This window comes from Bombus vosnesenskii, unplaced genomic scaffold (assembly GCF_011952255.1).
Source record: "Bombus vosnesenskii isolate JDL3184/JDL3185 unplaced genomic scaffold, Bvos_JDL3184-5_v1.1 scf7180000013288, whole genome shotgun sequence".
Lineage (NCBI taxonomy): Eukaryota > Metazoa > Arthropoda > Insecta > Hymenoptera > Apidae > Bombus > Bombus vosnesenskii.
Genome location: NW_022882941.1, coordinates 630,543 through 654,756, shown reverse-complemented (window position 1 = coordinate 654,756; position 24,214 = coordinate 630,543). Strand labels below are relative to the sequence as shown.

Sequence of the window (24,214 nt, the reverse complement as noted above, 5' to 3'; positions counted from 1 at the left end):
TGTCACTCTCCCAATGAAACCTTGCCCTTGACAAATCAGATCTTTCTTGTAGATTAGACCCACCCACGACTAGCTGTCTTCCGACACAGCATCGTTACTTTACCTCACTTATTCTTTATCGTTAGAACAGTCAACATGTCATTACCGGGCTTCTATCCTTAAAACAATCACTTACGTAACTTGTACATACGCATCAGTGTAATTATATTCTTTACAAAGTTGTTGGAATAAACATTAATTTATACCTGTTAATTCAGTGTAACCTCAATTGAACCACCCCTATTATCGTAATAGAAATCAGGGGATCGATCATTTCGTGGCGTCGATTATCTAATCGTAACGGGAATTTGCCCGTTGACGTGCTTTCTCGCGATCACGTCTCTCTGCGAATGCTCGAAAAACATAATTATTTCTGCGAACGCTGCAATCTTCATTTTTGCTGGTGTCCTTCCAAAAGTGTTTGGGTTTTTTCCTTCACTGATGTGATTTTCGTGGAAATGTTTTTGAATTTTTCACTTTTTGAAGTCCTTGCTATTGCATTCTTCTTGCAATTTTAATTTCTGCTAATGATGTGTCGTACTATCTTTGATCTAAGATTGCGTTTTCATCGTTTTACGTCTCCTCGTTCCTTATTTCAATTTCGATAGTATTAGGTTAAGTTTAGTAATACGGAATGGAGGTGAGTGGTGGGGATACATGGGAGGCAGACGTAGAGAGGACGGAGCTGCGAGCGTAATCGAAATCTCCGGAAAATTGGAGAGCCTGGGCAAGGGAGGTAACCAGAGTGGAGGACTAGTGCCTGTGAGCGCAAAACGGGTGTGGATACGGGAAGTCCGGCTTAGACAAGGAGGAGTTAAAGCGAAACCAACCAAGTGTGAGGTTAGGACGGTGGAGTAGCCATATTAGGACGCGTGACTACACGGGCTACTCGAGAAACTACCCAGACGCAGCCATATTGGTGCGTGCGCCGAAGCGCGTTGCGCGGGCCACTTGAAAGTGACAGCGACTGGCAGAGTGCTGACCGAGCGACATTTCCCGCCCAACGGGGAAACGGACGCAACCATGGCGAAAGAGAAGGAGGTAGAGGAAAACGCTAGGGGACGGGGGGAAACGGAACTGGCTGCGGAGCCGCCGCACGTTAGCACCAGGAGTATGACGAGGGCGATGCCGCCAAAGGAGGGACCCTCCCGCTTCACGCTGGACAAGGAGGGAATATGGACTGAGGAAACAACAGAGGAGGAGGAAACCCCCGCCAGAGAAGCACCCCGAGCGAAGAGAAAGAAGGCCAACGAATCCCCCGAACTCCCCGCGGACCCGGCTGAAGAAATGAGAACAGCCACAACGGCGGACATAGGAGCCGAACTGATTCGCCGGGCCGCCGAGGTGGCCAAGGCTGCCGAGGCACCCCGCGGCCACAAGGGCACGCAGGGGAAAACCCTGAAGGAGGCGGCGAGAACCACCACCGCGGGCGTGACAGAGATAGTGAGGAGAACGGACCCTGTCACCGACGCACTCGCTATAGCGCAAGGACGCATAGCAACACTGGAGGCGGCGGTAGAGGCACTCCGAAAAGAACCGGCCTCGCGCCCCACCGCGGATGAGAGCAGCTACAGGGCGCGTCTCGCTGCAGTCGAGCACCTTGTAGAGGAGATGAGATCCTTGCTGCACCGACTGGAGGAACAACTGCAGGGAACAGAAAAAGGAGAAGGAAAGGAGGTCGCCCCTGCCGCGAACACGAGAGGGATGGAGCCTGGAGCCCCAAGCGCCCCAGCGCCCAAGGGAGGCCGAACGGCTGTCACCGAATGGCAGACCGTCGGAAGGAAAAGAAGAGGAAAGAAGAAGGAGGCAGGGAAGAAGCAGCCGGCGAAGCTGATCCCCGAGACAGGGGCGGAGAGCCAGAGGAAAACTCCGGAGAGTGGATTGGAGAACGCACGAAGAGGGGGAGGCAGGGGGCCCCTCCTGCGCGCACCGCGAACGTCAGCGGTAACAATCACCCTGACGGACAAATCGAGCCAATCCTACGCGGAGGTGTTGGCTGCGGCCAAGGACAGTGTCTCCCTGACCGAGCTCGGCATCAACACGATGAGGATGCGGAAGACCATCACTGGAGGTGTCATCTTAGAGGTCCCTGAGGACCAGGGAAGGGAGAAGGCCGCAGCGCTCGCAGCACAGCTGAAACGGGCTCTGTACCCGAACGAGGTCCGCGTGGCGACCCCCTTCCGAGCCGCGGAGGCAAGGGTGTCCCTGATTGACATAGCGGCCACCAAGGCGGAAATCCAGAACACCCTGGCGAGGGAGAGCGGCTGCAAGCGGGAGGACATCCGGCTCGGAGAAATCCGCCCCGCCCGGAACGGACTTGGCACCGTATGGATACGAGGCCCTGCCAGTGCAGTGAGGAAACTGGTCCAGGCTGGAAAGGTCGCCATAGGCTGGTCGACGGCGAAGGTCGAAGCCATCGAACGGAGACCGTTACACTGCTACAGATGCCTTGGGATAGGACACACGGGGAAGACCTGCACCGCCAAGGAAGACAAGGGGCACCTGTGCTTCAGATGCGGCGAACCAGGGTACCAGGCGAGAGCATGCACTACTGCGAGCCCGAAATGCCTGCTCTGCGAGGCGCTTGGAGCACCGTCGGTGCACAGGATGGGGGGACCGGCCTGCGCCCCCTCGAAGAAAGGAACGAAAGGAGCCGCCCGCGGATCCACGGCTGCAAGAGGCAGCGAGAAAGGCTCCCCGTCGCAAAGCGACCTTAAGCCCGCGAACAAGGAGGTAGGCACGGAGGAAGCCACAAACAAGGAAAGAACACCAAAGAACTGAGAATGCGCATCCTCCAGACTAACCTGGGAAGGTCAAGGCGAGCACAAGACCTGCTCCACCAAACCATCCGGGAGAGCACGGTCGCCCTAGCGGTGGTGGCGGAACCATACAGAGTTCTGGATGCTCCGGAGTGGGTCGGAGACACGGACGGAATGGTTGCCGTCACCTGGACATCAGGAGCGTTCGCCCACGGAGCCCTGCTGGAACGCGGCAACGGGTACGCCGCGGTCGAGTGGGCAGGGATGATGGTGGTGGGGGTGTACGTGTCACAGCGGACGGGCAGCGTTCGAAGAATTCCTAGACGGAGTTGGCGACTGCGTCAGACGACGACTCCCCCGACAAGTGCTCGTCCTGGGAGACTTCAACGCGCAGTCCACGGAATGGGGGAACGCCAGGACCAACGCGCGCGGCCGCACGCTATCAAACTGGGCCGCGGGACTTGGACTTCTGTTAGTGAACAGGGGCTGACGTGCAGAGGGAGCTCCATTGTTGACATAACATGGGCCTCCCCCGAGGCATTCAGGCGGATCTCAGGCTGGAGAGTGGCCGAAGGGGTCGAGACGCTGTCGGACCACCTCTACATATTCATGGAGGTGGACGCACCTGGACCTGGAATGCCGACGACAAACGACGGGCGCGGCCCGCCGAGGGGGAGACACACGCGCCCACCGCCTAGATGGAAAATAAAGGAGAGGAATGAAGATCTACTCCGGGCGGCTGCTATAGCAACAGCTTGGAGCTTGGGAGGCCTCGACAACGACGACCGAAGCAGACGTAGAAGAGGAGGCCGAGAACCTCCGCCAAGCCATGACAGCAATCTGCGACGCATCCATGCCACGGGCCACACCAGGCACGGTGCGAAGCAGAGCAGTTTACTGGTGGAACCCCGACATCGCGGAACTGAGGACGAGATGTGTCCGGGCCCGAAGACAGAACCTAAGGGCCCGCCGCTGGCGACGACGCGACGAAGAAGAAGTCTCCTTGCGCTACCGGACGTACCGCGCGCTACGGCGCTCGCAACAAAGGGAAATTAAAAAAGCGAAGGACCGTGCCTGGTCGGAACTGGTCGAAACAGTCGAGTCAGACCCATGGGGGAGGCCATAAAGGACGGTGACACAGAAACTACGCGCGAAGGGCCCCCTGACAACGGCGGAAATGGAACCTGCGCTGCTGACGCGGATCACCGGAACGCTCTTTCCCCCACAAGAAAACAGAGCGGCGGAACGGCCACGGGAAACGACACGACCGCTGGAGTGGAGGGACGACTGGGAAGTCACGGAGGAGGAGATATGGGAGGCAACCAGAAGAATGACCTCCCGCAACGTGGCACCGGGCCCGGACGGAATCCCTGGCCGGATCTGGGGGGAAGTGATGGGGGTCATGGCCCCCAGACTCCGGCACCTCTTCGCAAGATGCCTGAGGGAGGGAGTCTATCCCCGGGCGTGGCGGACGGCGAGGCTGGTCCTGCTCCATAAAGAGGGCCGACCGACGACCTCGCCGTCAGCGTACCGGCCGATATGCCTACTGGACGAGGTCGGCAAACTACTCGAGAGGGTAATCGCCGCCCGCTTGGAACGACACATAGCGGGCCAAGTGCCAGGTTTGCACGAAAGCCAGTACGGCTTCCGGAAGGGGCGCTCGATGACGCGGTCAGACGCGTACGAGCGATTGCGGAGGACATGGTCTCCCGGAAAGGCGTGGCGCTGGCGGTTTCCCTGGACATCGTCAACGCGTTCAACACCATGCCATGGGACAGGATAGTGACGGCCCTGGAGCACTTCGAGGTTCCCAGCTACCTCGTCCGATTGATCCGAGTCTACCTCGACGACAGGTGGGTGTGTTACACCAGTAAGGCAGGAGAGGAAAAGCGATCCGTCGAGCGTGGCGTCCCGCAGGGCTCGATGCTGGGCCCCATACTATGGAACGTTGCGTACGACGAGGTACTACGATGCCCGCTACCCCCAGGCGCGGCCATAGTATGCTATGCGGACGACACCCTAATCCTGGTGGAGGGTCGTGGCTGGCACGAGACGCTGCGCATTGGCGGAATCCCAACGGCCTGTGCGACCCATGCCGTGAACGAACTGGGCCTGAGAGTCTCCCCTGCGAATTCGGAGGCCACCTGGTTCTTTGACAGGAAGAGGCGAGGGACACCACCGCCCGGCCTATGCATAAACATGGCAGGTGAAACCGTCCGGGTGGGATCACAGATGAAGTATCTGGGACTCACCATCGACAGCCAGTGGACGTTCGAGCCGCACTTCGACTCACTGATCCCGAAGGTGTCAGCGGCTGCCAATGCTCTGTGCGGCCTACTACCGAACATCGGCAGGGCCGGAGACGCGGTGCGCCGACTTTACGAGGGCGTCGTTCGGTCACGAGTGATGTACGGGGCCCCAGTATGGGCGGACGACCTGATGGCAAGCCGTCGCAGCATTCTGCTCCTGAGAAGGCTGCACAGAGTGACCGCCATCAGAATCATTAGGGGATACCGGACGGTGTCTCACGCGTCGGCGTCCACCCTAGCCGCGTCCCCCCCGTGGGAGCTGCGGGCGCTGGCGCTCAAAAAGAGATACACCCGCCGGAGAGAATGGCACCCGGGAGAAGACCCCACCGAGCAGGCGGCTCCAAACGACACAGGAACCGCCGAGGAGGACACGTGGAACCTGTGGCGATCCCAACTAATCAACGGGAGAAGCGAACACCGAGGCGCGGATGCGGTCCTACCAAACTGGGAGGCATGGAGGAGCCGCCACGGCCTCCCACTCACATTCAGGATGACACAAGTACTCACCGGACACGGCGTGTACGGCGAGTTCCTAAAGAGAATAAGGCGAGAGACGACAGACATCTGCCACCACTGCGGAGAGGGCAGGGACACAGCGCAGCACACCCTGGAGCTCTGTCCGGCGTGGGAGCTGCCCCGCTACACCCTGCGGCACGTCATAGGAGAAACGTTGACCCCCTCAGCGATTGTAGAAGCGATGTTGAGAGGGTCACAGGAATACGAGGCCGTCCGCCTCTTCTGCGAGCGAGTTATGCTCGCGAAGAAGCGAGCGGAAAGGGAAAGAAAGAAAAACTTTCACCCCTGCAGGATAAGACGATGGAGAAGGATGGCAGTCAGACGACCCAGAGCCGCCCCGCCACCACCCCAACGGACTACGACCAGAAGAAGTGACAGCACTAGGGGCAACGACCTCCCCCTAACGCCTACTCAATAGCCGGCTCGAACAAGAGAACGCGAGAAGGGGATGCAACTGAAGTTAATTCATAAGAGGTTCCTGGAGCACCCCTGTCACGCGCATAAGATGGTCATCGTGGAGTTTTAGTCGGTAGGAGTCCGACACTACTCTGCTGTTACGCGATTATTGCAGCAGCGGAGTGTCCATGAGGATTTCTCCACGTACAAAAAAAAAAAAAAAAAGAAAAGGTTAAGTTTAGTAATATTATAATTTTATGTTTTTAAGTTTGTTGTTTTATTGTGATATTAGAATATTTGTACGCGTCGTATCTTTTATTTCCTTCAAATTTTCTGTTTTTAATTCCACTTGCCCAGAGTTGTGGTTTGTGCTATTCGCGAGTTTCGACGTATTCCTTTTCTGCCTCACGTTACGATTCATGTGGAGAGCGACACGTGGCAGGAAATATCCAATATGTCGGGTATTTTATTATTATTCGCGGTCAGAATGTGAGTCTTCCAGTCGAAGGGACTGATCTTTTGGTGTACTTTTACGCCTTTGTTATTTATTGTCTGTCAACCCCAGAAATGATGTTTAGTATTGGAGTCTCCATTTATCAAACATTTATTTTCAAACACTTTAAGGAAGTCATTCAGCTCCTCAGATGTATGTGGTCTATATTGTTTTTGATAAAATTATCAATTCCTCCGTGAGCTGTGCTATTTCGGGCGAGGAGTGCCACAGTATGTGCAATATGGTAGTTTGAAGTATGACTCATTTGTTTCGTGTGTATCTGCAAGAAGAAGAATGTCCGTTTTGTTCCTCGATGCGTATTCTTTTAGCTCGGGCAATCTTACGTGCAGCCTGTTGTAGTCCCATACAATGATATGAGTTATGTTTTGTTTAGTTTGTGTAGCGTTAGCAGTTCCATTAGGAGATTTAAGATAGTTGCCATTGGAGCGGCTAACTTTTGTAATAAATGTTCTAGATAATTGTTATTATTGTCGGTTAAGTGATTCCGCGATGTACTGTTATGCGAGATTTTTACAACTTGTGCGTACGTTTGACTGGTATTATTATAGGGCTTTATTTATTCAGAAATACTAGAAATTTGGGTTTCCAAGCTTTTCGATTTCTTGATATCCAAATAGAGCCATCTTACCGTTCCATTAACTTCCTTTATTCTTTCCAAAAATTCACACGTACGGTCTATAGTTGAATTCTGGGTCCCTAACCTGTTAAAATTATAGTGTTGCCATGGTATATTAATGGAAAAACGCATAATTGCCCTTAACTTGCTAATTTACGCTCGAAATCCTACTGCTTCTAAATTTTACATGCTCTATCTTCACTTACTTGCTATTTCATACATGCCACTGAAGATTTGGAACACATACCGCTAATAATGCACACCCCCAATCACACACGTTTACATATCGCATAACATCGATGAAAGATTCCCCGTTTTTCAATCGTTATAGGTCGTTGAATTCGTGTTTTTGGCGGATACAACAGAGCACTAGAAAAATATGCGGTATCATTTAAAAAACTCATGGTCACATTGATATTTCAGAAAATTTAGTTCATAAAAAGATCAGAATATATACTTTTGATCAGTTTGTTCGAATGCAATAAATTGTATTTCAAATATTTTCTGAATAAATCAACAGAAAGTGAATTATTTCAAAGTGGTAAATTTTATTAATTGAGCCTGTATATTAATTTGCAGGAAACGACTTGGAAGTTATATTACAATATTCGTTTAAAGCATTCCAAGCTATTTGAATGATAATAGAGATGAAATATTTCTTATACAAGAATTTTTGTACTCTTTTCCTCCTTTTAAATAGCGTTTTGTACGCATTAGCATTTGAAAAATCTTTTAAATGAAACATTTTTATGTTAATAGGAACATTGTTATAGTATCGATATTTAATGAAATCAGAAGTCAAATGTTAATGATTACACATATAATGGCGTAGTTAGCAAATGAACTGTGTAGCGGCACGCGAGCAGGACAAATTCAAATCCTGTTGTTGTTTTGTTCGGAGTATCATGACCGTTAGGTCACAGGTACTGCAAGGAGTAATGAACTCCGAGCAAAACAACGTCGCCGCTACTTTCAACCGTCAAACGCAGTCGAGTTCAAACTTTCCGACTGTCCCCCGACCAGTATAAATAAAGAAACGAAATGACGAGCGAGGAAGTTCAGCGATCGCAGCATAAGCATACAGACGCATCAGACATATATACGGAATTTCTTGAGATAGCGCGTATTTATTTCGCAAGACTTATTACCTGGACTTGTGCTTTGTTCTTAATATCTTTAATAAATTGCTCACAAACAATTAGACTGTATTTCGTGATACATGATAAGATCAATCCTCTACAACTGCATTGTGACAAAATTACACATTTGCTCAGTTCGCGAAATAAACTATCATCGTTGAATCATTTTTCCTTTAGTACGGATTATCCTGAGATTTTTTTTTTTTTAACATAACACATATATAGAAATTTAAGATATAAAATTGTACGATATTCTTTATTTATTAATTTTCCGATTTATTTTTTCATATTCATTTGCAGATATTTGGGTTGAAAGAGGGGAAGCCCTGTGATTTTAGTACAATGAATACAAAGCTTAATGAAAACGAGATAAATGAAAAATTACGTAATGTGAATTCCATCGAGGGATTCTATGCCGGAACTGGAATTCTTATGACAGGGGCGACAGGATTCGTGGGCAAAGGCCATCTGGAAAAACTGATACGCACGTGTTCACACATCGCTGCTATTTTTATATTGATCCGGCCGAAATGTAACCAAATGATAGAACAACGATTTGAGAAGCTAATATATGATCCGGTTCGTAAATAATATTCTTATATAATAATAATATTACCTTCGTAAGTTCATGTGAGCCGATTAATGCAAATATGATGTAATTCAATTCTTGCCTATTTGGTTCAACACCGCGACTTGGAACAGTAACTTCTATTCTGTTTTGAGCGCGAATGGTGTCAGGATATACTCGTTAATTTTTCGGTGGATAACAGAGAAGCTAAGAATGGCCCACTCGATTCCCTACAGAATTTTTATTTTATCATTGATTAACTGATAATCAACTTCTTGACTGCGAACATTTTTGCAGTAAACGGCTCATTTTCTGCAAGAAGAATGACATAAATAATAGTGAACTTTTAGGTGAATAACGAACACATCAACAAACGCGGTTGACATCACCACTTTTGCGTACTTTCCCATTTATGAAATCGATCAGTGCAGCTTTTCAACTCATTCATTTATCTATTTTTATTTGTTATTTCATTTCTGATTCCTTACGGATGAAGACGTTTACAAGGCAGCAGTTTAAGATTTCGAACGTTATCTATTATCTAATTTTGTATCATTAATATTACGTTTTTATTTACGCTTTTCCCTTCTCATAATTTAGAATTACTATCATAAAACACGTAATACTGTCGCAATACTAAAAGACTGGAAGCCGTATATATATTAAAGATGTTGAAACATTATTTATACAGAAGAGTTCATATGTACTTTTCTGTCCGAGATAGGTAAGTATGAGAATAACAAAATCGTACAATAATTAGGCTATTTGCAGGTTGCCCAAGAAAGAGAAATTGATTACTACTATATTTACTATGTATATATTTTCTATATTTTTTCTCGAGGAAATAGGAGAATATTCCCTTGTTGAGAAACGTTAAGTCGGTATGATCGCTAGTTCCTACAAGCTAAGTTGGTACGACTTCTAACGATGCTCTTTTGGCTTAGAAGTCGACCACGTGTTAATTATCTAAGTGTATCCGGTGTGTTCAGACGTTTTGTACGAAGAGGTGAAATATAGAAAGCAAAAGTTGAATCTGTGTGAATCAATTATATCTCAACCCCAAACCTATATTTAATAACAGGTTATGGGCCCAGGGCAGTAAACTGCGACAGTAAAGACGTTTATTTGTTGTGGTTATGTGTTTTTCTGAAATTGTCCGGGAAGAGACCACGCCATGGTCGATCAGGAGGAAATGGGTAATGTGGACAAGGATATGAATCCGACCCTGAGTAAGGGCAATTATGAATACTAGAAGGCGATGCGGAAGCTTCGTTGGTTTTCCTGGTCTGCTGGGATGCAGTAGAGTCAGGATTAACGACAGCAGAAAGGTTGAGACCAGACTGTATAAAAATGGATAACAAAGCACGTGTGTACATTTTCCGGCATGTTCGCCCCGAGTATCTCGGGGATATCAGAGTCCTGAAAACAGTGAGGGGGAGTTCTGGAAAGCACTGGAAGATGTCCGTGGGAGATCTACGTCGATGGACATTGTTTTATGCATGCAGGAACTGGGCACGATCGAGAAGACTCCTAGCATGCATATCTCCTCGTACTGCGGAAGGATCCAAGACCTGTGTGATAAGTTATCCAATACCGGTGCGGTAGTTGGTAGTCGCTGCCGGGTGAAAAGAAAATTCGCGTTTCGTCCCGGGACTACCGGTGGACTCATCAGTCAAGTAAGGCTATACCCGGTAGTCCCTGCCTTAGACGTAGAAGGAGTTTCGCTAGGTGCGGTATTTGTATCGTGACACCGTATATTCGACCGCTAGCCAGACAGACAGACTTGTTGTCGTCGTAGTAGCCCTCTGGTGTTGACGGTTTGTACCCGCGGATCGCCCGGGAGGAGTTACGACCGTGTCATGTCGATTCGGGGTAATTTCATGTTCCGCAAGTAAGGTGAGAGATTTGTATTTCAATTATGATCGTCATTACAAAATTTATTAGAAACTGACAGAGTAACGATACAGAATGTTATAACAGAACAGAATAGAATGTCGAGTACTGACTTGGGAGGTATTTTTATATCAAGGGTTTGGTTCCTGTGGGGGGGGTTATCGCTGGATGCCGGTCACATAGGGATTCCGTTACTGCTTAGTTACTGTTTCGGTGGCTAAGGTATGTGAGATATAATTATCCTTTCGCTGCATTCCCACGGCCACCGTGACAACCGCGTTGATGCCTCGATCTGTCGGCGTCCTGTTGGTACCGATCCGCCACATTTTCAATACACGATAGCGTCTTAGATTTAAAATTAGATTGAATTTCGTCGCGATAATGTTTTTGTTGTAGTAAAACCTAAGTATCAATCTTTTAATAATGAATCGTTGCATACAGTATAATATTTCTGATGAAATGTATGATATCTCTGATATCTATCTTACATGCGTGTTCATTTACAGAAACGATGAAAACAGAAGAACTAATTGATTGTAGGCAAAATGGAAAGAGATGAAAATGTAATGACTAATTTGTGTAACGATGTAATTAAATAAAGTAATTGACCACACTTTCATCTATCTTATTGATGGGATTAATTAATCGAGTGTAAAATAAGCAGAATATATGTATTTGGCAAATCGAAATAATAATAATTATGTACAATAGCCGAACTAGCTGCACGTTATTCACATACTTTCTCATAGTCCACCCTCGTTTCGGATTGCACATGACTTATATGAGGTTGATCAGTTTAACTTCAGCTTACTTTCGTTACTAACGAAAATTTTTGGTCCTATGGAGTTTGATCTTTGTTAAAATTAGGAGGATTATATTAAGATGAACATTTATATTGTGAACAGACGATACGTCTCATTTGACATCCAGCGAAAGAATGGCGAAGGAACGGAAAAAAGATTGTGAAAAATGAAACGAGGATACGAAATCTTTCAGCGAAAATTTAAGAAATAAGCAATTAACAAAAAATATATGTCGAAGATGAAAGGACATTGGAGCCTTCCCTCTGGAACTTCGGCAAAATCCCTTAACAGCGTAATTTAGATTCTACCTTAGGTGTAATTAAATAATTGTCGCCATTGAAACCGATTGTATTTGTTCGAGATTTATGATAGTGGGCTTGGGCTCGAGGTGACAACCAGTCGTTGAACGTAGCCGCTGTCAAGGGATGAACGTTTTTTCTAACAAAGGTGTGGAGTAATAGCATAGCTCTTCTTAAAAAGAAACAGTTGTAGCGGCACTTGGCAGTAAACATTTCAACAGTTTCTGTCCCGTGGCTCGCCACACGCAGACCCTATTCTTCGGGTATGATGGTTACCAGATGCCGACGCATCTCCACAGTACATGTTCAGCTAGCCCGAGGGCCGTTATTAATGTTAAGATTTAATCATCTGAAGTCTCTCAAACAGACAAACAGTCTTTGTCCCAACTACGGGAAGATAGGGAAGATCTATTTTTTCTACGAACGACACTTCCCGCTAGCAACATTCCCTCAAGGACGGCTTGCTAGTCTCATCCTTCTCTAACCACCAACATGGAAATTGATCAATTAGCAGTAACGTCAATTTCCCTCACTTTCCGTAGACGCGCCCCATCATAGTTTTCCTCTGCAGCATCATCGCGACAAAAAGTTATTCTCTCGTGAGGTCAAATTAGCGAGTTACATAGCGTCTTTAGCGATTTCTTCTCTAAAACAAACATTGTAAACAATTACTTTCTCTTTCTTGGGCATCTCAGAATTAGTCTAATTATTGTACGATTTTGTTATTCTCATACTTACCTATCTCGGACAGACAAATACATATGAGCTCTTTCGTATAACCGTACAATTAAATAGGTTCTTGCCGCATAAAGCTAAGTAGATACTGGTTTACGCTAATGAGGAATCGAATAGGGCAGGTCCCTAACTATATAGATTCTTCTATATGCTAGCGTGTCTCATCTTCCAGTATTGTTCGCGTGGTACAACATTAGTCCGGGAATAATCAGGAACATAAACGCGAGTACTCTCATTTCCTCTCTGATATAAATTATTGTCTCATGGGGATATGATAATCTGAATATAATAATGCATGCTTATACTGACTTACGAAAATATGTAGGCACTGCAAAATTGTATGCATATACTACCTGGGCTAGATACATTTTTTGAAACTTCGTTAGCTCTATAATGAGATGCGAGTATCGTAATTATACTGAACAAGTTTTAAAGCAGTCTAGAAACGTATAAAAAAATTACAACGTATTTTTGCAGACATACACTTTTAACACACTGTTGACCGGCTACGTTAAACAGAAACTAACAACTTAACTTCCTGCATAAAAAAAAAATTTATTCCTGATCGGTCAGAAATGTATTAAGAGAAAATTAGTATGCTTAATAATATTCTATATTGGGAACCGAGCTTATATATTATATTCTTCAGATTTTCGATAGTGTCAGAGCACAAAACCCAACAATTTTCGATAAAATTCATCTCGTGAAGGGCGACGTGACTCTATCAGATTTAGGTCTTTTGCAAAAAGACAGAGATATGTTGATAGAGAATGTAAACATAGTATTCCACGTTGCGGCCACTATAAATTTCCATCTACCATTGGATATGGTCGTCAATGCAAATGTGAAAGGTACCGCTAATATTATCAAACTGTGCAAGGAACTCAAGCATGTAATTAGCGTTGTCTATGTGAGCACAGCTTACAGTAATCCGAATCTATCAGACATCGAGGAAAAGGTCTACACGTAAGAATCAGTTATAATTCGTCATTCCTTAAACAACTTTTTCAATGTCGTGCATAACCTACTTCTAAATATAAATAAACGATGAAAGTAATGTATAACTTAGTATAATTTGTTTACTTGTCTATCTGATTAACACTTGCCAGTCTCCATTGAAATGATAAATACTTGTCAAAACAGGTATAAATTTAAGAAAACTTACACAAGAAATAATCAATGATACAAGATCTGTCAATGATAAAAATTACGTATTGAAAATTATTTTACCTTTTACTAATTTCTTCTTTTTATTGAATTCAATGATGAACTTGTTTTGATACACGTACATGATAACAACTAGACACGGATATCATTATAAATTCATATTTTAAGATGAATAAACATGATTTGAGGAACAGAATCTAAGCAGAACTTTGTTCGTTTACTAAAAATTACAGCAAGTACTTCATCTTCGATTCTTTCTATATTATTGTGTATTATTTCATTATATTCTGTTATATTATTAGACATTCTATGCGTTTTTGCATTTTAAATCTTTAAATGCGTCAAATTTGCAATTTATTAATGACTTTAGCGTGACAAACATGTTATCTTATGCTTGATAATTTTGCAGCACGAATCTAGATCCTTCTCTCGTGATAGATATATGTGACCGACAAGACAAAGAATTGATTAATCTGCTCGAAGAAAGAATTTTAAAAACGTATCCAAATACATACACGTTCACCAAGAATCTTGCAGAGCAGACAATATCCAACAATAGCAAAGGATTGACTGTTGCGATAGTACGACCAAGTATAATTTGTTGCTCGCTAAAAGAACCGTACCCTGGTTGGTTGGTATCTTTTGCTGGACAATCAGGTATTTTTATAAATATTTACAATGATAATCCCTCGTCACTTCATATCTCACTCATATCGCAAATAAGAGCGTTTCATTACATCCAAGTGATTCCGAATAATACAAGTCACTCGTATCACAAGACCTTAGCTCTCCATAATTTTCATAAGAATGAAAGAAATCAGCAATAGAATAAAACTGTGACAATTTTTAACTCGCACATTCTGAAGGTTACGTATATGGAAATATACTGAAGTGATATGTCGTGATAGGGTCGGAAGGAAAACTCAGATTTATTCAACGATAAATGTTTATTCACTGTAATGTCGATGAGTACACTTGAGGCAGGACTCGCGATTATATTCGGTTCGCGAATGCACGGTTACAAGTTAGAGCTCGGATAGCTATGATTCGAGATGCGCTACTATAACAGACTGGCTTTCCGTCACGATGCTGCTGCGAAGGAAAACTGTGTTGGGATGTGTCTGAAGATGCGAGGGCATCGGATTCCTTGAGAAAAGCTTTGGTTCGGAAAGTGAGGGAAATGTACGTTAACTACTTATTGACTAATTAAGTAAGTAAGTTAATTAAGTACTTATTGACTAATTCGTGTTGGTCGTTGGAAAAGGATGCTAGCTGCCCTTGAGAGGGTGTTGCTAGCGGGAAGCGTCGTACGTGCGAGATAGCAGATTTCTCGTGTGTTCCCGTGGTAGGTGGTCGACTTCGAGGCTGATAAATAAAGACTGTTTGTCTCTTTGGAGGACCTTAGCTAAAATAAATTCTAAGATTAATAGCGGTCCTTAGGCTAGCTGGAAATATTCGGTACGAATATATCGACATCTGGCAATCATCTTGTCCGCAGGTATAGGGTCTTTGTGTCGTGCGTCACGCGACATAAACTGTTGAGAAGTTTACTGTCAAGTGCCGCCACAATACTTTTTGCTTATTGCGCTATAAAAATTAGTTCATGATACCGTTATTTCTTTTTTTATTAACTTAATTATGGGGATATGAACCTTCAACATACAATCCAATTACAAGCAGTTAGTTTCAGCCTAAAATGTGTAGTGTAGTACAGTATTATGGAATTAAATGGAATTAATTTAAGCATAAGACGTGCGATGCGCCCCTCGAGACAGTAGGATATGCTTTGTTACGATGTACATGATGTAGTAAACGTGAAACAACATAAAATTTTAAAGCACACGGTAATATCATTAAACATTTTATCTGGCAACAATGAGCGAAATATAATATATTTCTGTTTAAGAGGCAATAATTTTAAATAATTATATAATATATGCGATGGATATGTATTAGCATTGGACTACTTATTCAACGTATGGCCAAACGCAGAAGTTTTTTTTTTTATTTATTTATTTTACAATTTTACAATTTGTCCAGTAGGACATTTGGTAAAATATTATAGCGGTGTGCTAATATAACATGTGGGTGGCTACCCCCAGCGGGGTACCATTATCTTGTTTGTTAGGTTATGTCTTTTGGTTATATGGCTCATTGCTGCTGTTCCCCATAGTGCTATTCCGTACGTCCAGATTGGTTTTATGACCATTTTATATATTTTTAGTTTGTTCTCTATGCTTAGTTTGGATTTTCGACTTGTTAGCCAATACATTTGCACTCCTTGCCATCTGTATTTTATCTATTGTTGCTTTAATATGCTGTTTCCATGTGAGTCGTGAATCTAAGTGGAGTCCTAGGTATTTGACTTGCCTTGTTTGTATTGTGCGTGTGCCGTTTAGTACAATGTTTGGTGGTTTCTGTTTTCGCAGTGTGAATGTAATGTGTTTGCATTTTTCGGGATTTGCTTTGATTTGTTTTGCTTGAAGCCACTTTTCTATTTTTGTGATATGTTCTTGCAGTAATGTAACTGCTGTTGCAGAGTTAGTGTGCATGACTAGTACAGCTGTGTCATCCGCGAATGTCAGTATTTTGCTGTTGTTAGTTGTTGGTATGTTGGCCGTGTATAATGTGTATAAGGTTGGTCCTAGGACGCTTCCTTGCGGAACTCCTGCCTTGATTTCTTTAGCTTCCGAGTGTGTGTTTTTGATTTTTACTATGAAGCTTCTGCTGCTTAGGTATGATTTGATTAGTTGCTATATCTGCCCCGGGAACTGTTTCCTGATTGATTGTAGTAGGCTTTCGTGGTTTATTTTGTCAAATGCTTTCTCTATGTCCATAAATAGAGCTGTACAGTATTGCTTTGTTTCCAGCGCCTGTAGGATTTCATTGACGAGTCTGTGCGTTTGTTCTATATGAAGTGTTTGTTTCTGAATCCGAATTGGTGATCCGGTATTAAATGGTTCTTCTCTATTATTGGTTTTATCCGGTCGTAGATTATTTTCTCTAGTATCTTAGAGAACACCGGAAGTAGTGAGATTGGTCGGTAGGACTTGGTTTCATGTGGGTCCTTGCCTGGTTTGGGTATCATTATGATTTGTGCCAGTTTCCAAGTTTTTGGAAAGTATTGTATTCTTAGTATTGCGTTAACTATTATTGTGATTTGTCTTATCGCTTTTGGCTGAAGGTTTTTCAAGATTTTGCCGTTAATTAGGTCGATTCCTGGTGCTTTATTATTTTTCGTTTTCTCAATTATGTTTCTGATTTCTTGTGCTGTTGCTTTGGGTATGGTGTAGTGATTGTCAGTTGGTGTACTAGTGGTTAGTGCATCCTCGTCCGTATGACTATTGTGGTTGTGGTTAAGCGGCGCGAAGCAAAATCGTGTTTGTCACCTACGGCGTACAGAGGGAGAAAATGACGTAAACAACGTTTAGAATTACTCAGTTTTCTTGTGCGATATGAAAATTCATTTAACTCCCTTATATAATCTTGAAATTAAAAACAGATGTAGTCAGTTATCATAATCGTTTTGATTATGAGAAACGATCTGCACAGAAGCGATTACGCTGATCAACTCCACGATAAAAAGAAGAAACAGTTGTGACATTACAAACGTTATTCCCTAAAATTCAAGTTAAGATGTACGGCTGATTATATTATTGACTATACGACTTTTTCTTTCAACAGATACACTGATCGCTATGAGTTATTTGCGAAGCTGAACAATATGAGCATTTTTAGGCAATAAAGTTAAAAAATTCAGAAAAATATAGTTGTAATTAATTTCTGAGAAGCTAGTTGACTAATTTTTACCAGATCGCCATTATTTAACCTGTATTTTTACTGTCAATTACAGCTACTCTTCCCATATCCGTGTCGCTACATTTCGAGACAGTTGAGAATCATTAATAACTTTTGAACCAATTTGACGTTGCAGGTATCTTCATGAATATCGGCAATGGTATTGCAAAAGTACTATTGGGTAAGGCAGATGTAATATCAGATGTAGTGCCTATTGATTATGTAGTCGACGTGATAATGTGTGCCGCGTGGCACGTCACGCTACATATTGACAATAGGGTCAAAGTTTACAACTGTACGAGCAGCGCACGTCCCATCAAGTACGGAACCGATATTTATTACAGAATTTGTTTAATTACCGTAACTCAATTGTTAGAGTATCCTAAAAGCTTCAGATTCATTTAAGCAATGCGATCAATGGAAACGCCAATGGATAAATTGCATTCCAGTGTGATTAATGTACAAGAGATAATGATAAACTTAGAAAAAGATACTGAGAACACAAATGGATAAGAGCCAGCCAGATTTTTTTCTGTGAATATTTATATGTCGGGTTTACATTAGAATTAGGGTTAGGAGCGTGAAACGAATCTTCGTTTGGGTTACACGTTGTCGTTATGTAATAGAGAAGACATTGACTAGTGCAAATACGATTATTATAGAACCGAACAAGTAACCGCGGTAGTTAGGTACTCGAGAAACTAATGACAATGATCCTAGGTTCAATAACGAATCCGCGGTCGACGGGATGATAGATGAACGTACCCACAAAATCTAAGTCGGACGCGTAATATTCACTGATCGTAAAGAGTTACTCCTTTCATCAATGAGATCGCGAGCGAGAATGCCTTTCCCGTCCCGATGATGCCACAGAGGAAAACTATAATGGGGTGTGTCTAAGGATACGAGATCATCGGATTCGTCGAGAAAAGCCTTCGTTCAGAAAGTAAGGGAAATTGACGTTGCTGCTAATTGGTCAATCTCCATATCGGTGGTTAGAAAAAGATGCTAGCCGCCCTCGAGGGAAAGTTGCTAGTGGGAGACGCCGCTCGTTGAAAAATAGGTCTACCCTATCTTCCCGTAGTTGGGACAAAGACTGTTTGTCTGTTTGAAGGACTTTAGTTAACTAAACCTTAAGATTTATAACGGGCCCTCGGGCTAGCCGAACATGTACTGCGGAGACGCATCGACATCTGGCAATCATCTTACTCGAAGAATAGGATCTGCGTGTGGCGAGCCACGGGACAGAGACCGTTGGAATGTTTACTGTCGAGTGTTACAACTATTTCCTTTTTAAGGAGAGCTATAGAATTATTCCATGACTTTGTTAGACAAAGCGTTCATCCCGTGACCGCGGCTACGTTCGGCAACTGACTGTCGCCTCGAGCCCAAGCTCATTATCACAACCCGCGAACAATTACAATCGGATTGAATAACTACAATTGTTCAATTACAGCTATAGTAGACTCTAGGTTACAATGTTGCGGGATTATCCAAAATTCCAAAGGCTCCGGTGTTCTTTCATCTCCGACATATACATAGGATTCATTTGTTCTAATGAAGGTAAATGTGTCATAGAAACGTCTTTACGCTTTTAATACTTCTTCGGAAATAAGAAAGGTGTCTCAATTCGATGTGTAGTAACTTTTTCTTTTGTGTTTACCGGTTTCTTCGCAACGGCTTGACGAACCGGAATTTGCATCTCGTAGGACATGTTCTAAAATATCCCGTTATAACATTTTTCTATATTATTCTTTCTTTTTTCTTTTTGCGATAACCCAATCTATATGTATATTCATCGATTGAGTTGAGCTATCTGAAAGAAATCTTTTTTGCAGGTATTTCCTCGAATGGTTTGATCTCGGATTTATTTGATTTTGCAAATGAAGTTCTCGTTATCTTTGCATTTCGGCAAGTGCTCTTTCGTCATGTAGTTTATTGCTCAATGTCTCCATTGTACTTCGTGGCTTGAAATGTTGCTACTGCGGGAGATATCGGATGTAGCCATCGGTATCTTTGAATCTGATTCTAATAGATTCGTTGTTGAATTTTATGAGTATCGAATCCGGCAATTCCCTCTCTTCCAGCTGATCTGTTTAAGGTGCTGGCCGTGAAAATGTCTTTATAATTCCCATTGCATCTATTAAACTATCAAAAATTGCTACGTTTCGTCACAATAGTCACAGACTCAGAAACAGTAATAGGATAGACAAAACATCCTGAATGCCACAGCCATCGAAACAATAACCAGATAGTAACAGGATAGCCGCGTATGATATACACCGTACGATAACCATTCCCCCCCCCCCCAGAAGTAACAAACCTTAGTATTAGAACCTTCCTAAATCAGCACTTAACACCTTTTTTGTTATAACACTCTGAATCGTTACTCTGTTGGATTCGTACAATAAATTTTACTATTACGTCTAAAATCCAAATTTTTACCTTACTTGTGAAACGTTCGAACTACGACACGAGGAGATCACCGGTGATCTGTCAATTTCGTGAATTCTTGTGTCTCCTACGTGACACAATATAACTCATGATCCCTCATCTAACGTTATTGAATAGACTCCTTCATAATTACTCTTTCGTACGGTGCATTCAAAATAACAGCCCGAGCGAGCGTTGCTTCAATAATTTGCTCTGCATCAGCAAATTGTTAAACGCTTGCGTCCCCCAATGTAGGCTTCAGCTGATGTTTGCTTTTATTGGTGGGAGTCCACAGGAGTCTACTTTCATTGCGAAATGACATGTGACACACTTAATCACTCTATCATATTTATTAAATTATAGAAATATCCTTCTCTGTCACTGTTCAAAACATAATATCGGTGCCGCAGTACAGTTAGTTTTCTCACTCGTTAATAAGAATTAAGAACTAAAATGAATAGTAAATAGATAGAAACAAATTATCGTCTTCTTAACGACAATAAAGATCATTTTACGTTGATTCTGTAGTATTGATCGCTGTATTAAAAAATGTGAAATGACAAAGTTTTCCAAGAAAATACTACCAGCTCCGAAATGTATTAAAATGTATGAAATAATTTCAATTTCAATGTAACAATAGTTCAGATCACTCAATCACTTACTGAATAGCAACTTAAATCATATATTGTAACATTTTCTAAGGCGGTGCAAATTCTCAATTATGATTGCCGCAAGAAAACTGGCGTTAAGTTGTAGAATAAGATCACTTACTAACATCTTGTTAAACGGAAACAAGCTCACACCTTTTCAGTTAATAGAACTAATTTCTTTACCAAAAACATATCTGCAAACGCAGACAATTCTCACAGACCTAACTAAAATTTCCATTTAAATGACGAAAATTTTATTTTCATCAACACTTTATTTTCTAGATAACGAGCGAGACATTCTCTTTTAACTGAAAACTTCTTTAACGTAATGGAGATATAGCTCGATTCTGTGCCGAACAAAAAAAAAATCATTATTTAATCACCTTTGACCGTAATGTGTTTTGACATTTTTCACTAAATCATTAATTCATAAATATGTGGTAGCACTCGACAACAAATACCGCCACTCGACACTAACTAACACCGGACGACGGTAGCGCAGTGGTAAGCGCCTTAGGTTACGAACGTTCTCGGGACCCGGGTTCGAATCCCGGCGCCCGTAGTTCTATTCTTCTTCCACGCATCTAAATTAGAAAAAAATAGCAGTATACCCCCAGCAGCGACATCTACAGCCAGCAGCTACAATCATCGCGGACAACACTCGACACCTCAAATAATTTATATAGGTGATAGCAAAATACAAAACTTTCAATCGATTAGTGCTGCATTCTTATTGTTCACAATGAGATAGCTCAAAATATTATAACCTATTTGCAGATGTTTGAAGCTTCACCCTTTACGACAGAGTGTTGTATCATCGAACTTTAGATATTACTAGTTTCTTTATTGAGACAAATTTCCTCGTCGCCACTGACTTTCCAATTAAATAATTATTTAATAATATTTCGTAATTAAATTATTATGAAAATCGACTTTCCGTTATAATTCCAATAGTTAGCTTTATTGAAATTCAAAATATTTATGCTACTTTTGAAACTAGCAATAATAACCAGAATGTTTGTAACTTCATTTGGATTTACATTGCAATTACTAGTAATGAAAAGCTAGATTTACTCGAAAAAAAAGCGACAAACGAAATTTATACTTGCATCAGGTATCACAGTTTCACTTACAGTCTTCTAGTCCATTAACATTTTTTGTTCAAGAACAGATTGAAAGCAGGAATGTTTTTGGATAATCTGATTCGGGACAATATTTAGAACAATATGACCGACTTTGAGACAAATTTTCTCCGCCGAGATATAAATAAAATATCGATTGTACGTAAGAAATTTTCAGTCGGAAGCTGCAAATGAAGTTTTACAATAGTTTGCAGCAAGTTGCTAATAAAATTGTTTTTAAACCGAGCCTTATTGAGTTACGACAAGCCCAATTGTTAGGTTGCAAATGGATAAAAACTGCTTGTCAATGCGCAACAGGCTATCCACATCTGAATTATGGCATCTGGAAATACCTAGACTACGAGAATAAATCTTTCTTATGTGATATTAAAGGCTAAAAAGTTATTTATAATTTTCTTGAACCATGTTCCGTACGAATCGTATTAAAATTAAATAAGTAATGAGAATTGTAAACCTTTTAATGTTCACTACCTAATTAGAAGTTGCAGTGATAGATTGATAATGAAAGATAGAAATACTATATTTGTTATATAACCCACGTCTAATAAACTAATAATACTAATAAACAAATACACACATAATGTAACGTTGATAACAAAAGAAATATTGCACTAGGAATGTTGTACTCGCGTCCATTTGTGTCCTCAATAAGTCAATTCAGAAAGCTGTAAATATAGTACAACTAAAATTACATAATTTTTCTTGAGATATTACACAATATCTTCTGACATACTCTAATAGTAATATGCGTTATCTTGAATGTAGTTCAATTACCTCTACAAGTGTAAATATTTCAATTTTCAAGATTGGGTGAGATCATAGATATCTTCGTGGAATGTAGCAGACAAATACCGATGAAAAATACGTTGTGGTATCCGAGTTGCACGGTAGTAGCAAACAAATATGTTTACGATGCACTGAATATACTTCTAAGTGTTTTACCTGCATTTGCCGTGGATATCTTTTTAAGGCTTCAAGGTAGTAAACCAATGTGAGTATTCTATCATTTGTCAAGCACATCAAAATACTCAAAAAACGACATTTCAGGGCAATGAATATGAGCAAATTTTACAATAAATTGGTCACAGCGACAGGCTACTTCAACTCGAATGAATGGTCTTTCAAAAGAGATAACATTGCTGACATGATAAACAAGGTAAAAACCTTTGAAGATGGAAATCTTGTTAAACTGGACTTGCGGGATATGGATTGGAAGAAATATTTAGCAAATTACTTGGCGGGAATTAAGATATTTGTTCTGAAGGAAGATTCTCAATCTATAAATACAGCAGCGCAACGGTTATCGATGTACGTATAGAAATATTTGATAAAATGACTCGATATGATATTTTCTTTTATTTTAGATTCTACTGGATACGTCAGATAACTAAAGGATTCGGTATAATCATTTTATTTCTGATAATATCGGTAACAATATTGCTATGCACCGACTACTTCAATGTTATGTTTCCCGCTTGAATCAAGAACAACGTATATGGAACATTATGGAAAAGGGCCTTGGAATAGGAACATGTCGCTACATATAAAGGGTGTCCGGCAGATAAATGAAGGGTGTGGATAAATGAAGTTATTTGTCGATATTGTGAATAATATATGTATAATGCTATTGTATAATATTACAAATTATTAAAATATATTAAATACACTAGATAATTCAGAACACTTTATTGCGTGCTTGCTAGCTACGACCGTGTCACGTAAAATTGATACTTCGATTTTAAGAGAAAAGAAGGCTGAGTCGTAACCCAACTTGTAATTTCCTTTTATCGAATTTTATTATAAATTTTAGCACTTACAAGAATAACACTGAACCGGAGAAAGGTGTTGTACGAGAACAGCGGCTGGAACAAGAACTGCCCGAGCTGACTGAAGTCTCGGTTTATATACGTTTTGATTTGAGGATGTTGTGGGGGCTCGGTGTAGGTTATGATGAGGAAAAGTGTCCGAAGGTCGGGGTCGATATCCTATCTCTGATATGGACTAAGGTGCATCACAGCCTTGGTGTAGGCTACGATGATAAGGTGATGATGTGTCCAAAGGAATCCGAAGGTCGGGGGTTGATGTCTTATCTCTGATGTAGGTTGAGATGTGATTAATGTCACAACCGCATGGTGGCAAAGAAGGACGGTTAACAACTAACTAGAACAAAAGAAGAAAGTAAGGCGACCGCACTTCCGCCGAGGACATCGATCCCGGTGGTCACGTTTATACGTTTCTATTTTTATTCGAATACTTCTATTTTAATTCGTATACTCAGCGAGATATTAAATAGCGCAGTAGAGATCGCCAAATACGCATATACAGTGCTCTCTAAAACAACGTACGGGTAGAACACCGACTGACCGCGTAGAATGTAATCCGTGTAGTTACGTAGCACCCGCCCAGTCTTCCCTTTCCGCATAAGCTGAAGTACATAA

The 24,214-nt window shown here is 42.3% G+C and overlaps 2 protein-coding genes across 2 annotated transcripts; both read left to right on the top strand.

Annotated features, from left to right (window-relative positions):
• Positions 1–1,062: 1,062 nt before the first annotated feature.
• LOC117232440 lies at positions 1,063–2,820 on the top strand. Its single transcript, XM_033491789.1, has one exon. It carries the CDS (start codon positions 1,063–1,065, stop codon positions 2,818–2,820), a length of 1,758 nt encoding a protein of 585 aa, XP_033347680.1.
• Positions 2,821–4,499: 1,679 nt separating this feature from the next.
• Positions 4,500–23,327, top strand: LOC117232439. Its single transcript, XM_033491788.1, has 8 exons — positions 4,500–5,855; positions 8,589–8,867; positions 13,236–13,552; positions 14,163–14,410; positions 17,688–17,871; positions 22,582–22,767; positions 22,824–23,084; positions 23,141–23,327. Exons 1-8 carry the CDS (start codon positions 4,500–4,502, stop codon positions 23,253–23,255), a joined length of 2,946 nt encoding a protein of 981 aa, XP_033347679.1. The 3' UTR covers positions 23,256–23,327.
• Positions 23,328–24,214: the final 887 nt, after the last annotated feature.

What these genes read in the sequence shown, in the direction of transcription:
- LOC117232440 (XM_033491789.1), top strand. Translation starts at nt 1,063, where the DNA reads ATGGCGAAAGAGAAGGAGGTAGAGGAAAACGCTAGGGGACGGGGGGAA.
- LOC117232439 (XM_033491788.1), top strand. Translation starts at nt 4,500, where the DNA reads ATGGTCTCCCGGAAAGGCGTGGCGCTGGCGGTTTCCCTGGACATCGTC. An exon ending in ATCGAGGAAAAGGTCTACAC is followed by an intron (nt 13,553 to 14,162) that starts GTAAGAATCAGT and finishes ATAATTTTGCAG; the next exon opens with CACGAATCTAGATCCTTCTC. An exon ending in AGCAGCGCACGTCCCATCAA is followed by an intron (nt 17,872 to 22,581) that starts GTACGGAACCGA and finishes TCAATTTTCAAG; the next exon opens with ATTGGGTGAGATCATAGATA.